Source organism: Malaclemys terrapin, chromosome 1 (genome assembly GCF_027887155.1).
Source record: "Malaclemys terrapin pileata isolate rMalTer1 chromosome 1, rMalTer1.hap1, whole genome shotgun sequence".
In the NCBI taxonomy this organism is placed as follows: Eukaryota; Metazoa; Chordata; order Testudines; family Emydidae; genus Malaclemys; species Malaclemys terrapin.
The window spans coordinates 267,700,527-267,718,088 of record NC_071505.1 but is presented as its reverse complement, the minus strand read 5'-3'; the positions used below and the strand labels follow the sequence as shown (position 1 = coordinate 267,718,088).

Sequence of the window (17,562 nt, the reverse complement as noted above, 5' to 3'; positions counted from 1 at the left end):
ATAAAAAAGCTATTTAAAAAAACTACTCCAATCTTCATCCCAATGTGGCATGAATTGTAGATCAAATTAGTTAACTGATGAATGGAGTGATCCTTGAAGATTTAGATCAGTTTCCTTCATCTTAGAATCATAGAATATCAGGGTTGGAAGGGACCTCAGGAGGTCATCTAGTCCAACCCCCAGCCCAAAATGCCGTTAGCCTTCTTGGCAACAAGGGCACACTGTTGACTCATATCCAGCTTCTCGTCCACCGTAACCCCTAGGTCCTTTTCTGCAGAACTGTTGCCTAGCCACTCAGTCCCTAGTCTGTAACAGTGAATGGGATTCTTCCGTCCTAAGTGCAGGACTCTGCATTTGTCCTTGTTGAACCTCATCAGGTTTCTTTTGGCCCAATCCTCTAATTTGTCTAGGTCCCTCTGTATCCTAACCCTACCCTCCAGCGTATCTACCACTTCTCCCAGTTTAGTGTCGTCTGCAGTCCATGCCATCCTCCAGATCATTAGTGAAGATATTGAACAAAACTGGCCCCAGGACCGACCCTTGGGGCACTCCGCTTGAAACTGGCTGCCAACTAGACATGGAGCCGTTGATCACTACCCGTTGAGCCTGACGATCTAGCCAGCTTTCTATCCACCTTATAGTCCATTCATCCAGCCCATACTTCTTTAACTTGCTGGCAAGCATACTGTGGGAGTATTTTCATATATCATAACTGGTCTCATATATAATGAGGTAAGGTGATAGAATTTCCAGTTCAGTAAATTAACCTTAGTTTTATAATAGGCTCTGCAGGGTTAGTTCAGGATCTTTTCCTGTGCCATAAGGGGAAAAACTAGCAGATTTCAAGTCCTTTTTAAAATAACCAGCTGGGAAATAAAACTGGTAAAAATGTAAGATAATACAACACCCTAGGGCAGGATAAGGAACACCTTATGTTGAGTTCAGACTCTGCCCAAATCTAACTATGTTCACATCTACAAATAAAACCCAGCTCTTTGTTAAGGTCTTTCCCCAAAGAGCAGTATCTCCACCCAGGACAAGCCTATGATGGCAAAGTTGGTGGCAAGGAGGAAGCACCTAGGGGAGAATGGAGAAGAAAAAGTGAAAATAACTATAAAGAAACCAATGCACATACAGAGTAGGAAAGGGGAAAGACTAGGAACAAAGCAAATCAACCCAAATATAATCCCTTGAACAGAATAGCTTCAGATTTTGAAAAGTTAATCACACACAAAAATCTTGAGCTAGCCAGATTCTGCATCTTAATCATTTACAGAAGGAACCAAAATGTGTGGTATTATAACAAACTAATAGATATCAGCTGCAAACAATCATGTGTCCATTTCCTCTGATAACAGCATGAGGACAAAGTATCAAGTTCCAAAGGTGATCTAAAAATTCTAAGTCAAAAGAATTTAAGTTCACATGAAGTCCAGCGTCCACAGTATGCGTGTAACATCAGCTTGAGATGCCTCAAATTCACTGGCTCACACCCACACGCTAACATGTATCTTGTCCCCTTTGCACTTATGCATCATCTCTGAATTTGGCCCACAGAGCATGTGCGTGAATGTAAAGTGGTCCAACCTGGTGTGATTCATATGCTGAGGGGCCACAGGAGAAGGAATTTGTGCTGGAAACAGATGCACTCGGAGGTGTAAGGAGTGAGGAAATGAACAGAGTAAAAAAATCGGTCTCATGTTATAATACATAGTATTTGTTTCAACAATGCCTCTGGGATCTCTGCCAAATGCACGTGAATACAGGGCTTGCTCGAAACCCCAAAGGCCATATTCTGGCTCAGTCCCCATTGCTCTGATGATCTGGGTGGCACAAACCTGGCTCTCTCAGGCATGGAGGTGTTACTGGGTGGGAGCACACTGGAAGAAAAGCAAAGCCAGAGTGCACTGCACTCTAGCCAGCCCCAGCTGTTGGAGCACTCCCTAGGAACCACTCTCCCCAGCATGATTTACAGCAGCCTAAGCCACAGAACAACATTTGAGGCTCATGGGAGTAGAAAGGTAGGTTAGAGCTAACTTCTCTACAACACTGGTTTCTGCCCTGAACACAGGTGATCTAGCCCTGGTTTCCCAAACAGCATCCTTGTTAGGCGCTAAAAGCCTGCACTGTTTTTATTCCAAACCGAACACTGTACAGCCATTAAATACACAACAAATAGTTAATGAAAAACAGCAGCTGATGATGAGGCATGCTAAAGAGCTCCTACTAGAAGCACAAAGGCTGAAACATTTATCACCCTGCTCGCTTCATTTGCTCAACATCTTGGGGCCCTGTGCACTACAGTAATACAAACAATGATAAAGAAACATTTAGAGCAATTGCTTATTTGTTCCCACTCCACTGTACTCCCTCGTTGGATAGCACATCACTGGATTTCATGCACGGATGGGAGCAAGCCTGATTACATTAACATGGCAACATTAAACATAATTAAACAAGACTAAAATGGAAGCAATTTCTAAAGATTGATGGCTGTCTCGGCAATGTTTTTTACTCCGCATACTCTCAGATGGCAGGGAAAACCCTTTGGATATAAATCTAACCAAGCAATTAATCTGTGCACTCTATTAATTTCCTGTGGCCCAGCCTGAAGGCAATTCCTGGCTATTTTATGACATCAAGCAAGCACAATAAATATCAATTGTCATTTATAAGAGCGCTGTTAGAGATTACCCTGCAACAACAGTAGGAAGGTTTCTTTTAGGGGTATCCTGCTGTACAGTCTCAAATCTCTGCCTGGCTGCTTAGATTCGCATGGAAGAGCCAATGCTGTTCTATGTAGACAAGACTGATGAGGTGGTTATTTATGTAAAAAATGGCATAAGCCAAATTCCCAAAGCACTTTATTCCCGTTACATGTATTTTATTACTTAACATACGAAAATACTTGCAGATTGGATGACTCAGGATGCTAGTATCGGATATAGACCCTTTCAGCTCTAGGTCCAGGTTTCAGCCTAAGACGCCCATACTGAAACTGTACCCACATGGACCTCCACTGAAGTCAAATTAGCAGCACTCACGGGCTGCCAAAGAAACCACATCTGTGCCTCTCACCAAGGAGGTCACCTGTTATGAGGAGGAGATTGAGTTGGAGTGGGGGGAAAGGCCTCCAGGAAGAACAATGAATTTTCCATTTTAAAAGAAATATAAATGCCAGGTTTGGGTTGCATGGCATGTCTCCATAAGCCACTCGGAGCCACTCACCATCCTGCTCCACTTTTAGTGCTGCCACTGGCCAATCAGAGACAGCAATGCATATATTTAGGCTTGGCAGAATTCAATTTTTATTTTTTTAAATAATTTCAACAGTGAACAATGTTTATTTTTAAGCATGTTCCCCCCCCCAGCCAATTTTTATCAATTTAAATTTTCCCAATTGTGAGAAATTATGGGAGGGGTGAGACAATTATATAATGGCAGTAGATGTTGAGTTTCAAAAAGTTAAAGCTTTATAACCGTTAAAACACAAATTGTTGGCATTGGATGTCAAAATATACAAAGCAAATATCCTTAAATCAAACGGTAACAAGTTCACAAGCAGCATTTTTTCTACTGTGCCTACCGGCAAATTTCAATTAATGTACACACAGTGAAATCGACATCTTCCAACCCTAGGGATATTCAGTGTTGCTGACTGTCAATGGGACATGACAGCCTTGGCTCAGGCAACTGCTTCACCAGCAGAGGGAGCATGTGACAGAGTCACTGGTGCAGGTGTTAATACAAAGCCCTAAGAGTATGGCCAAGCATCTGCTGTTGTAGCAGAGGAGTGTCTGCTGCTTTGGGGCACCACAGTACCTTTTGCAGTCTGGGAGGAGAAGCAGTTGCCCAGGAAAGGAGAGGACCAACACATCTCCGCAGCAACCAAGGAGAGGACAGTCTACTCCAGAGCAGGAGACCCGACACTTCCTCTCCTCATTCATCCCAGAGGGGACCCAAGACCTCCAGCAAACCAGCAGGGGCAGAGAGATCACCTTGCCACACCCAGTGTTTGTACCCTAGACTTCCATGCAGGGAAGAAGACCCCTGGTGCAGGCATTCACCCCTGGGTAGAGGGCAGGCATGGGCTACCATCATTGCCATCCCTGGCAGGTTTCAACTGGGGGCAACCCTGGCTTGCTGTCTGATCTATAATGGGTGAAATATGCCCCTATTGTACTCTGGGGCTACATTTTGAGATGCAGCCCATCACTGTGACATCTGCTCTTGGGCATACTGGCAGGCACAGAGTTTAGGAGAATCTTGCCGTCTATTTTTCCCCCCAATTTGACCTCTGTACCAATGGAACAGTACTCTAGAGCGTCCACCATTATTTGGGTCTGTATGTAGCAAGCGCTGGGAAATTTGTTGGAATATTTAACAAATTTGCCTCAACTGTGTTTCCAAGCTGTTGTTTTGCTTTCCACAGTCTAGAAATGAGTTTATGCACAGGAATGTTCACAGAAATAGCAGTTCTTAAAAGAACATTGAATATTTGTAGAATGGAATGTTGAGATCATAACTGCAAATACTTGCCCAGGCAACCTGATTTTAAGAATTACGCTCAGAGAACTGAAATTCAATTGATGGGTGAACTCCGAGCCTCTCCAGAGGGCCTATGAACAAGGGATATGGCATTATTTCAGCCCTGCTTAAATGGGACTTGGGCTGTCTGCCTAAGGGTGAATTTCATCCCAGTGGAATGACATGCCCAGTCAGAAGAACTCAGCTACTGAGCTATTTGCAGATAAGTGCTTGTGGATGGGCTACAGAACAAGAATTACTTGCAGGATGTATGAGGCAAATACATTTGAACAATGACTAAATTTGAAAAGATCACAACCATTTGCCAAGAAAGAAGCCAAATTTGAATAAACTTGTAATTAATTTTTCACTCAGTTCTTACATTGGTTGTGCCACTCACACATGGATTGATTCAGCTCAGCTCATTTTATTTTCTTAACCATAGGCTAGGTAAGTCACGTACAGCACCAAGCACATTGTCGGAATTTAACTGGTGAATAATATTAACAGTACTAGGAGTTACAGTAATCTCCTCCCCCAACTCCAATTAATGCCTTTCTTTTAAGCTACAAAGCCCTAAGCAGCTTCGAATCTGCCTACTTTCCTGATGCATAAACCCCCAGCTGAGATTGGCTGGAGTGCTACCTTTGTAAATATTAGGGAACTCATTACAGAAAACCCCTTCACTTTGGAAGTTACAGTAGTAACCCCTATGATAGATGGCCTGTCCTTTTGCCAATGCAGGAATGTTCCCCAAAACGTTACCTTGTGATTTCATGTACTTGAATATAACCCCAAATGAGTGAGCTTCCACCCCTTCCCTTCGGAGGTAATTCTAGGCATCCAGATACAACATCGATGGGCAGAGCCTACAAATCTGAACAAAATTTCAGTCTAACAGATCTCTCCGTTTCCTATTTTAAAAATCATTTTAAAAAGAAATAGTGTTTAAGTCTGAGAATGACTAGTCCAGCAGTGAGCCTGCCATAGCCTGCTCTCTAGTTATGACTACTGAAGTGGTCCTTGAACAGCTTATGTGTGACATGACCAAACTTACCTAAAACCAGGTGGTCTGTAAATAGTTTGGATAAAGATGCAGCAGCTTTTAAGACAGACAGTGGAAACTCGATCAATATACTGATGTTTTAATATCTGCTCCCAAGTGTCTTAGAAATAGTCCATACTCCTCCTCTTAAATGTATACTGCTGCCTCTTTTTTGAGAGAGAAATCTTTTAATATCACAGCTGATATACTTGTATGCAGTGTAGGTGCAGGTTATTAGCAAGAATGTGGGTCAGGTAATATCTTTCATTAAACCAACTTTTGTGGGTGAGAGAGACAAACTTTCGAGTCACACAGAGCTCTTCTTCTGATCTGGCCACTCGACCTTGAATGGTCCCGTACAATATGTGCTAACTACTTATGCTAAACAGTCTGTTCTAGCTCGCATTTTGCTGTGGTACTCGGAGTACCTTTCCTGGACCTGAATAGGAGCTCTGTGTAGCTCAGAGGCTTCGCTCTCTAATCCACAGAAGTTGGTCCAATAAAAGATATTACCTCACCCGCCTTGTCTCTCCATTGATACACTTAATATTTGGTGTGAATACTGAGGTCACCTACTGGTTAATATGTGAAATGCATGATAAGTTAAAAGTAAAAAAGGGATGGTGAGAAAGGAAGAAGAGGGCTATACTCTTATTTCCAAATTCTTTAAAGGAGCTGTACCGAATAAAGTCAAAATGTTGCTACACATTCAGAGATGTGAATGTTTATACATTGGAGTTGAACTTTTTAAGTTTATGTTTCCTATCTTTTAGAGTGATAGCCGGGTTAGTCTGGATCAGCAAAAACAACGAGGAGTCCTCCATGCAGCTGATGAAGTGGGTTTTAGCTCACGGAAGCTTATGCCCAAATAAATGTGTTAGTCTCTAAGGTGCCACAAGGACTCCTCATTGTTTCCTATCTTTGTTATCCCTCTAATTTCAAAAGCATCCAGTTATGCACTCTTTATACTGTCGTGAATTTGGGAAAAAAAAGTTCTCTAAAGTTCCTTTTATAAAAAGTGTTGTCTGGTCCCTGTTCAATTTTTAAAAGGGTCTTTTCAACAGTGAAACTGGCAGTATATGTGGAGTACTCACATTCTCAAAGTAAACAGAAGGCAATATCTATTTTTGCTAATTTCCTTCATGTATAGTCATCTTAAGGGTAGATTGTAACTAGAGTAGGTGCTAGATCAGACTAATGTGGTTTTCAAGTTTGCACTGTCCCTTTAATAGAGAATTATACACATCCTACAGCATCTATAGGCTAGTTAAAGGAGTCTGCCAGAAGGCTATCATTCTATCTATAGGGATGCCAGATTCCCTCAACCCTTCACCTCCTGGCTCCCAGAAACAGTGGGGGGGTAAGCCCTACAACTCCCCCAGCTACAATATCTTCTAAGAGGGGCCCTAAGACTTAACCTTTTCCTGGAAGCAGGATTTTCTGTGCCATGTGACCTTCTCTCTCTCTGTTTGGTCTGCTGCCAAATGGCTGCACATGTTATTTGTGTACCAGATAGACCATGTTAGGCTGTTTGGGTCAGGACGGCCGTAGACAATGTTGTTAAGACTTGGAATAGTTTCAAACTTCTAAAAATTAAAAACCATAAGAAAGGCATCAGCAGAATTTGACGAGATTGATTCAGTTTTTGACATGTGTACATTTTAGGAACTCCCGAAGTTGACAGAGGTTTTTATTTTGTTCTGCATACGTGAAAAAATTTAGTGTAACACAGTAAGTTCTTAGAGTGCTGTTTGGTAATGCCACCCTAAATAGACTGCACTCCTACTGGCTGGACTTTGTGAACAGAGAATTAATCCTCCCAGGTGCATGTCTGTATAAAAATCTTTAGGGTGGTTTGGGAAGATGCACAGGAAACTTCAAACTCACTCTGCTAAAGAAGGTAATGATACAACTATTCTTCAACTAACATTCTTTGGAATGTACCTAAATAGTCCTATGATAGCAACTAACAAGGAAAGTGTTACATTTATTTATTTAATGCCTTTTAAAATTTGGAATTGTCTGACGTTATCATTGGTCAAGGGAATTAAGTTTTCTGAGTTACTGACAAATGTAGCATTGTTTCAATGAGATCACTGCGTCAGTAATGATGGCAAGTTATTTTCCAGCTATGTTCCCCCCCCCCCCAATATACTCAAGTATCCGCCAGGAGGTCTATCATAAAAGTAAAGTCTCCCAGGATTTATTTGGGACTAGATTTCTCTCTCTAAGAACATTATTTATTATTTAATGCAAGAGAGCTTGATTTAATTGCATGGGCATTTAACAACAAATGTTTTTACCCGTGTCTGGTATGTGAAGTCCTAACAGAAAGAGCTAAATTTTCAAGGAATAACATATAATAATCCAACTGAATTTCTGCAAGTGCAACTGGCAGTGACTTTTGACTGATGAAATGCAGTCCTAAGACATGCTAGCGTACAGATTCATGCACAAAAGTTTCAGATTAAAAAAAAAATCTGGGAAGGGTTGTGTTCACAACTGAACACTGGTCAACGCCATGTTGCTCATTCATCTACATAATCATCTTATTTGTATTTTCATTTTGTTAACAACGGGACATTTTGTTAACAACAGGACTTTTAAATGAAAGATTGACAGGCAAAAATTATTTCTACTGAGAACAAACTGTTACCTTAAGATTTATCCACCTCACGAATATCCCCCCTGGTAGCTTCTTCAATATTTTACAGTCATGGTAGTGATGCTAAACATGGTCAAGCAGGTACTTCCATTATAACTCCACAGAAGACGACTTCTTTCCGCCAGAATAATTATACTCTAGCCTGAAATCTCACAGTTCCAACCGTAATTGTTGTAAATTGACTCAATGATAATTAAAAAGACTTTTAAACACTTCAGATCTACAAGACTAGAATTTAGCATTTGCCTATCTGATCACTTTGCAAAGAAATCCAGAAACAGATAGCAATGTGTAGAGCTGGTCAAAAATTTGTGGATGCAACTGTTTTCCATCTGAAAGTGCGGATTCAATGAAATCAAAACATTTTGCAGGAACATCTCAATTTCAGCAACATTTTTGACATGAAATTATCAATGTCATTTCAACTTTATTGACATCTGTTACATTATAATTTATAGCATGATGAAAATCAAAATGACACAGCTGAAATGAAATATTTCTGGATATTTTATTTAGTGAAAAATTCTCACGTTTCAACTTTTCATTTTGATTCAGGAAGAAGCAAAATTTCAAACTCTCAGAATTTCCCACGGGACTTTTTTTGACCAGCTCTACTACTGGGTGTGGGGAATTTGCACCAAGATGTCGTATGTATTTAAATGTGAACATTAAACTGCACATTCAAATACATGTATTATGCATGTCACTAATGCAAGTCATCTCTTCAGTCTTTCAGTTCAAACACACAGGATCAAATAGAGGTAGGGTTACCATATTTTGTGCCTCCCAAAGGAGGACACTCCACGGGGGCCCGGCCCCGCCCCCAGCCCCGCCCAACTCCGCCCCCTCCCCAAAGTCTCCGCCCCCTCCCCTGCTTCCCGCGAACATTTGAGTCGCGGGAAGCCTGAAGCAGGTAAGGGGGAGTGTGTGGGGAGGAGGCGCGGCCCAGGCTGTCCCCGGCCCTGGGGTGCCAGCCCCGGGCCCGGCCCACCACCGCCGGCCCGGCCCCCGAGTCCCCGGCCCGGCTGGCGCCCCCGATCCCCCCGCCGACCCGATCCCCCCGCCGGAGGCCCCGACCGGCCCCGGCCCCGCCGGAGGCCCCGGCCCGGCCGACCCGACCCGGCCCCGCCGGAGGCCCCGGCCCGGCCGACCCGACCCGGCCCCGCCGGAGGCCCCGGCCCGGCCGACCCGGCCCCGCCGGAGCCCCCGAGCGCCCGGCCCCGGAGCCCCCAGCCAGGCACCGCACCGCAGGCCCGGCCCGAGCCCCCGGCCCAAGCCCTGAGCACCCGCACCGCCGGCCGGCATGTCCCGATTTTCCCGGACATGTCCGGCTTTTTGGGCTTTCCCCCCGGACGGGGATTTGGAGCCCAAAAAGCCGGACATGTCCGGGAAAATCCGGACGTATGATAACCCTAATAGAGGCAAACTTAAAAGCGCTAATGATTTCTGAATTAGGAAAAGACACTGGGTGCCTCTTCTATTCTTGACTTATTCCTTTTGTGTTAAAAAAAAAAAAAAAAGGGAGCACATACAAGGCAAGGAACGTAAATACACAATCTACATTAATGCAACACTAAGGTTGGGATTTAACATGCACAAAATTCTGAAAATCTCCCAAAGCAGCCACATGGCATACAAGGTATTTAACAGGAACACGCTACCATGTATTTGCAAATGAGCTGAGACTTATGCTTTCTACAACTAGGATGTGCATTCTGTCTGCCTTGTGTTTAAAGTCTCAGGCACAATTTTGGAATAGTGTAGCTTTTTAAATATAATTATTGTGGCATTATTAAGCCTATGCTACTAAAATACCTGCATCTCTGAAAATTATAAAACCAAATCCTTGGTGTAGTCTGTACCAAGTTAAAAATAATTAAACACTCTTTTTAGTACATAAAACATCATCACCATAATTTATGGAAGTACATTTGGCGGCTTTTTTCTTTTTAAACTTTGCAGACAAAATGATATAAAATCTTATTACTCAGATGGAGAATTGCAATTTAAGTCTCTCTTACAATGAGTTACTAGCTACAGTATCTAAAGATTTGATCGACATAGATGTTTACTAGGACTGTATTCGTTATTGCATGATTTTTCACTGGTGATACATCGTCAAACTGGAATTTTGGCCTGTTGCAGTAACATTTAGGCAATGAATGAATACAGCAAAGATATATGTATAGCAATGCTGCCAAGTTTAACTGTACACTGATGAATTTAAGCACATAATTAATTATACACATACCCATGTTTAGATGACTATTCCACCAGGCCTGCTTGGTTTTTGTGCTCTCATATCTTGCACCTTCTCCCACTGAAGTCACTGATAAAATTTCCATCGGCTTCAGTAGGATCAGGCTTTCATTTAGGTGCAGTAGATTTTACTTTCCAAAGCACCACCAAATAATAAAGTATATACAAATGTAGTTGCTTGTTGAATTCAACATGCAATTGGTAGGAACACTGGACTTGCCATACTAATCAGAACGCTGGACCTGCAAATTTGTTGCTTCCAGCAGTAGTGGCCACTTAGCTTATGCTTCTGGGGGAGGCAAGTTGTATCCCTCCCCCCTCCAAATTACACACCTAGTCAGTTGTGCAACATGAAGGCTAATACTGCTTCATGGCCTCTGTAGCAATCAGCTGAGATGTGATTATTTCTATTTCAGCAAATGTAACTACAGAAAATATTGGTCTTATTCTGGCTATGGACATGTGACAAGACCATTTTTGAAATTGGAGCTCCTGTTCAATGAAAGGGCAGTTTTCCGAAGCGAGAGAGATTACAGTGGACTTATTACTGTACTGGAGAGGTCAGGATACTTTCAGAGTGGACTGAGGCTGCTAAGAATGTGGCTACACAATCACACAGAGAAAGGAAAGCTTCCAACCTGCAGCAATGTAATCATGGCAAAGTTTGCATTATGCCACCTCTGATTGTGATCATATTACAGTAGAACTTGTAAGTGGTGCAGGCTCAGACCTAATTAGTAGCTGGATGGATGGGAGATCTCCAAGGAAAACTGAGGTGCTGCAGGAAGTGATTCACTTGATAGCACTCCTCCTTCCGAATCAGTACAAAACCACTTCCCCTCTCTGCTACAAGACACAAAAGTGCTACCACAGAAGAGTTAAAATAGAAGCCCAGTCTGTGAGATCACTGAGAGTTCTCATGGCATTTTTCACAGGAATAGGAATGTTAGCCCTTGTATCTGGCCAGATCTGACCTCTGGTTATTGCACTCTACCTGCTTAAATTCCCACGGTTAGCAAAGATTCTTCAGTGTGTGTGTGTGTGTGTGTGTATGCCAGATATAGGATTGGTAAAGCACTTTGGGATCCTTCAATTGAAAGGAGCTGCATAGCTACGTTATATAGTGAACATAGTATCTGGTTACTTTACAATTTTTTGTTTTTCCTCCTTCAGCATTCCTGCTATGATCTCCACACAGCACCTGCCACACCCCAACGAAATTCAAAGAGCAATGGACTGCCCAAGCAAAGAGAAGGAGCTTAATGAGCAGCAGTCTGAATGTCAGGATGGGTCGAATTGCCCTGACTATTGTCCAGCAACAGCAGAATCCAATTCAGGTTGCTACTTAATAATAAAAACTATGGCATGCCAGCAAGTTGTAGAATATTGGATTTTCCTAGGTACACAAATCCAAAAAGTCACCCAAATATCCCATTTTCATTCTTGATAGGATTACTCTCACTTCCGTTTTTTACTTGTTTCTTAAATGTCCTTTTTTTCTTACAGGGCCAGATTTATAGAAGCGCTCAGCACCCACCACTGAGGCAGATTTTGAAAAGAGCTCTGCTCTTATTTAGACATCTAACTGAAGTGGCTGGATTATCACTAAGAACGATGGGAGCTCTTGCCTGCTGAGCTCTTTTAAAAACCTGGCCCACAGCCTAGATTGCCCTCTAACCCCCCTTTTTTTTAAACCACTCCCAAAACTGGGACTAGCTAAAACACAAAGTAAAGTATAAATTGCAACATTTGAACCTGACCACTAGAAAATAGGAATATTTTGCTTTGTGTTTTGTGGAAGAAAACATGACAGTCTACTTGAACGTGTGATAGTTTTTCACGTTACACTATTTAACATTTTTATCAATATCCTGGAAGAAAACAAAGTCATCACTCAAAGTTTGCATATGACACAAAAATAGGGGGAGTGGTAAATCATGAAGAGGACAGGTCCCTGATATGGAGCCATCTGGATTGCTTGGTAAGCTGGGAACAAGCCGTATTAAAACTATATGCATTTTAATACGGCTAAAAGGGAAAAATAGGAACTGAGATTGTCAGCCATACCTACAGGATGGGGGGCTTCGTCCTGGGAAACAGGGACTCTGAAAAAGATTTGGGAGTAGTGGTAGAAAATCAGCTGAACATTAGCTCCCAGTGTGACACTGTGCCCAAAAGCATTAGTGTGATTCCTTGGATGCATAAACAAGGGAATCATGAGGAGTAGAGAGGTTATTTTATCTCTTTATCTGGCACTGGTACGACTGTTGCTGGAATAGCGTGTCCAGTTTCTGGTGCCCACAATCCGAGACGATATGGATAAATTGGACAAGGTTCAGAGAATAGCCGTGGGAATGATTAAAAGGATTAGAAAACATGACATATACTAAGAGGCTCAAAGAGTTCAATCTATCTAGCTTGACGAAGAGAAGGTTAAGGGCTGACTTGATTAGTCACTAAGTACTTATATGGGAAACAAATATTTAATAATGGGCTTTTCCATCTAGCAGAGAAAGGTATAACACTGGGGTGGGTAAACTTTTTGGCCCAAGGGTCACATCTGGGACTAGAAATTGTATGGTGGGCCATGAATGCTCACGAAATTGAGGTTGGGGTACGGGCTCTGGTTGGGGGTGCGGGCTCCAGGGTGGGGCCAGAAATGAGGAGTTCAGAGTGCAGGAGGGGGCTCCGGGCTGGGGTAGGGGTGCAGGCTCTAGGAATGAGGGGTTTGGAGTGTAGGAGGATGCTCCGGGCTGGGACCAAGGGGTTTGGAGGGCAGGAGGGGGATCAGGGCTGGGGCAGGGGTGCAGGGAGAGACTCAGGGGAGCAGGCTCCGGGCAGCGCTTACCTCAAGCGGTTCCTGGAAGCAACGGCATGTTCCTCCTCTGGCTCCTACACGGAGGCACAGCCAGGCGGCTTTGCACACTGCCCCATCGGCAGGCACTGCCCCTGTAGCTCCCATTGGCTGCAGTTCCCGGCCAATGGAAGCTGCAGAGTCTGCACTTGGGGCAGGGACAGCGTGCAGAGCGGAGCCTCCTGGCTGCCCCTACGCATAGGAGCCGGAGGGGCCATGTCGCTGCTTCCGGCAGCCATGTAGAGCGGCCCCCAACCCTGCTCCCTGGCTGCAGTGTCGCAGTGGGGCAAGCCCCAGACCCCGCTCCCCAGCAGGAGCTTGAGGACTGGATTAAAACAGCTGACCAGCCAGATCTGGCCCGCAAGCCATAGTTTGCCCACCCCTGTGATAACATGACCCAATGGCTGCAAGCTGAAGCTAGACAAATTCAGACTGGAAATGAGTCATAATTTTTTAACAGTGAGAGTAATTAATCACTGGATCAATTTACCAAGGGTTGTGGTGGAATCTCCATCACTGGCAATTTAGAAGATTGGATGTTTTCCCAAAAGATCTGCTCTAGGAATTATTTTGGGGAAGTTCTATGGCCTGTGTGATACAGGAGGTCAGACTACATGATCACAATGGTCCCTTCTGGCTTGGAATCTAAGAATCCTGCACTATAGTTTTCTGCTTTTTGTCTTAGGACGACAAGATGTTTGTTCTTGTCACATTCCAGTATCATCAGAGGTAGAGCTGTTCATTTTTCAGTATTATTAAGGATGACATTAGAAGGAAAGGCACTTTAACACGGCAATACTCTGCAGTTATTCTGTGCTGGGCTGTGAGCTTGACCTATCAAATGGGACATGATGGAACCGCTGGGTTAAGATAGGAAAATAAAGTGTTTCAGATTCAAAAGATGACACTGTCCTCTGCATTCCTAGTTGAAACAATGCAACACCTGGTGTCAGGGAACACTGTACTACTGCCAATGCTGACTTTTGGAAGATACAAAAATAGAGGTCCAAACTATCTGTGGTTTAAGAACCCAGTGTATTTCTGCCAGAATCAATGCTAGCCGGCTACCCTGTCCACAACTGTGCAGTTACACTAGCAACCTAAAAATCTCCAAATAGCTTCATTTAGATATGGTATTAGCATGACTTGCAACCCCTGACCTGGGACACCTAAGTCTCAACCTGGTGACAGAAAAATGTATGGCAAAGGAGTGTCCTAAAATTCCTCACCAGGCAACCTATGTTGCTCCATGACTCACGGGAAAGGAAGGTTTTCTCCTTCATTTTGATTGACAGCAGGCCCACCCACATTTGGGATCCAGGTCTGGCAACCCAGTGAACCATGGTGCGCATAATTAGCTCACTAGCAACTTTTTTAGAAAAGGCTGCAGACTCATTGTCTTGACTGCAAATAAGTCTTGTACATTTTCTTTTCCCAGTCATGCAACAAAATGCACGTATATACTCCTATCTAACAAATAATACAGATATGATCTTTTCTCCCACAGAATCACCAAGAATTCTTAAAATACTGCAGAAGTGGATTCCTACAGTTTCTCCCTATTTTGACAAGGAGCATTATTGTTATGCAGATCACCAGATCACTATTCAAGAATCATTAGACCACTTTGGAGCTATAGTATGGCCTGGTGTAAGTTTTACCTGTGTACTGTAATCAAGTAGCAAGTTAAACTCTAAATTATAAAATAAATGTGAACAAATGGAACACTGGAACTGAAGTGAAATGAAAATAATGGTCTTTGATAAACATCCCCATTGCTCACTTACTGTCAGGCTTCCATCACAGTGCAGAATGAAGGTAGTTAACTACTTTAACAAGGAACTCTGGCTTATGCCCCTCTTACTGTCACTTTGGGCCAGAAGAGCAGCTTCCAAAGGTGTGAAATGGGAACAAATGATTGAACTGTAAGTCCTCTATAAAACTGTGTACCCCTCTCCCTTTGAAGAGTGCAGAAAATAGCCATTGCTATTGGTTGAGCATATAAATGAGTATGGGTGCAGACATTAAATCAAAGAAAGGAAAATTGGGAAGAAGTGTTGTGCTCTCTCAATGACTCCAGTCAGTCAGTCACTGTGGGGATGTAAGCACCCGGCGAGACACATGTGAGAACAGAGAAGAAAATAATATTGAAAAGATCCAGCATGCAGCATTTTATAGAGAATGGAAATTTATTTAGAACAGAGTAGAGCAATCTCATCCCAAAATGAGCAAGTGCGGAGGCTTGAAGGTCTATTTAACTGACTGTATGTAGACAAAACCCTTTCTACCCAGGATATTATCTGGGAACCAGGAAGTGTGTCTCATTGCTCACAGGTACTGTCCAATCAGCACCACTTGTGTTCCCCTCATGCATCATTTGATCCACCATGCTATGGAAAATTTAGAGAACTTGTCTCCTTCACAATTTTATTGGAAGGCAAGCAACTGCTGAGAACTTTCTAACTTGCTCAGTTTGTTTGAGACAGAGAACTGCAGGGAGGTCAAGATTTATTTTATGCCATAGGATTTTTTCCTTCTTTTGTGGTTTGGGAAAAAAGTGCAAGACTCTCTTAGGACTTGTGAAAGTGGTTCTAAAATACAGAAAAAGGCGGTGTTTATACTTTATCATAGGAAAGGCAGAAAAATTCTTGCAGGGAAAAAATAGCTATTATGGCAACTCATCTAATTTCTTTCACAGCTAGCTACTGGAAAAGCAAGCTTCAGTGCAGACAAAGCAGGGACTTGATGAACTTAAAAAGAGATGAGTCTGAAGACCAGTGAGAATATTGGGTCATAAGTGGTTGTAGCATGATAGGCTCAATGCTCCTAACCTTACACTATAGAATTCTTTCCCCAGATCATAAGTCTATGCTTTCAGGAAACAGCCTGGAGCGATAAAAGCATCTTGACTCCCCAGGACCTTTTTTGACGAGGATATACCTTTCATCACAGAGTCTGTCCGGTTTATAGAGTCTGGGTTTTAGGCGTAGAGAGTCATAGGCAAGGGGATTCAACCTGTTGACAATCTGCGTGTGAGAGTCATCTTTCAAGTCAGAAAATAAAGTTCTCTTTGGTGTTGTGAGAATGACATTTACCTTCTCAGTTTATTTTTAGGATTGTTTTTGAGTTTTAGAGGTGATGGCAGAAATGCAGAGAGAGTTTGGCCATTGGGGGGGAGGGGGAGGAGAGTATACTAGTGAATAATTAGGAAATTGCTCGCTGGGACCACACATTTGTTGCTGAAAGGCCACTCTGCTTAGTTGAGGGGATTGTCCACTAAGCCAATTTGGCTGTGTACACCTTTAATATGCATCAAATATTGAGGACTATCATGAGATTCTTTTAGGTCTTTATTTGCATTGCATCTCTATGAAGGGTGGTGCTCCTTGCTTCCAGTTGATGAATACAGATTATATTTGTCAATTTTGTAGTGACTTGATCTTGCTGATCATCTGGTTTTGGGAAACTAAGTCCTGAAGAGATGGACATTGTAAATTAGAAAGAAGGAAAGTAATTTCTCAGAAGACCAAAGGAACTCTAAGCAAGATATTGATCTCTGCAAGATTTAAATTGAGAACCTCATAAAAAGTCAGCTTTAGATTTAGACTTCAGAACTGAAGATATTTCCATAGTTCACAGACATGTAGATTAAATTAATATTTTTACTGATGAGGAAACATTCTATTGGTCCCTGCTTATCCCATTGTTGAATTAAAAAACACAGTACTTTGTGTGTAGTGAGATGTGGATAATTTTGTCTCATCTGTAAAGTGGTCTTCAAGATAAAAAGCATTATAGCAACTGATGAAGACGTGAGGAAAATATTCCAAACTTATTTACACTATTTATTATGAAGACGGACAAGGATTGGATTTCAACGCTAGAAAGCTTATCAGTCTAGCAATCATATAAAAACTCACAGAAAATGACAAAGATTCCATCTCAAGATAGCACAAGAGAGAAAGGGGAAAATGTCTGTCTTAAGTCTTCTTACTATGAACTGCAATTTCATCAGATCTCAAATTAGTCAGGTGTCAGTACATGGATGGGAGAACTCCAAAGAAAGCATAGATACTGCACAAACAGTGCTGGTGATTCATTAGCGGCACTCACCCATGATGAGTTGGTAATCAATGCCTCAGCATCATGTTACAAAACTGTGTGATTAGAGGAGATGTAATACGGGGTTGTGATGGAGGAAACAAAGAGGTA

General features: G+C 42.6%; 1 protein-coding gene across 6 annotated transcripts in view; it reads left to right on the top strand.

Moving 5' to 3' along the window:
* The window catches only part of METTL21C (methyltransferase 21C, AARS1 lysine), a 43,227-nt gene that overhangs the window by 24,013 nt on the left and 1,652 nt on the right, over nt 1-17,562 (top strand). Inside the window, exons 1-4 of one of the 6 annotated variants that reach the window (XM_054012903.1) lie at nt 7,397-7,472; nt 8,793-8,884; nt 11,670-11,833; nt 14,858-15,000. In XM_054012903.1, the coding sequence (XP_053868878.1) occupies nt 8,880-8,884; nt 11,670-11,833; nt 14,858-15,000 (312 nt within the window). In that variant the 5' untranslated portion in view covers nt 7,397-7,472; nt 8,793-8,879. Of the gene's footprint in view, nt 1-7,373; nt 7,473-8,792; nt 8,885-8,905; nt 8,999-10,928; nt 11,057-11,120; nt 11,206-11,669; nt 11,834-14,857; nt 15,001-17,562 lie in introns of those variants that run through there. The other 5 variants (XM_054012912.1, XM_054012952.1, XM_054012931.1 and 2 more) reach the window with 5 other exon arrangements.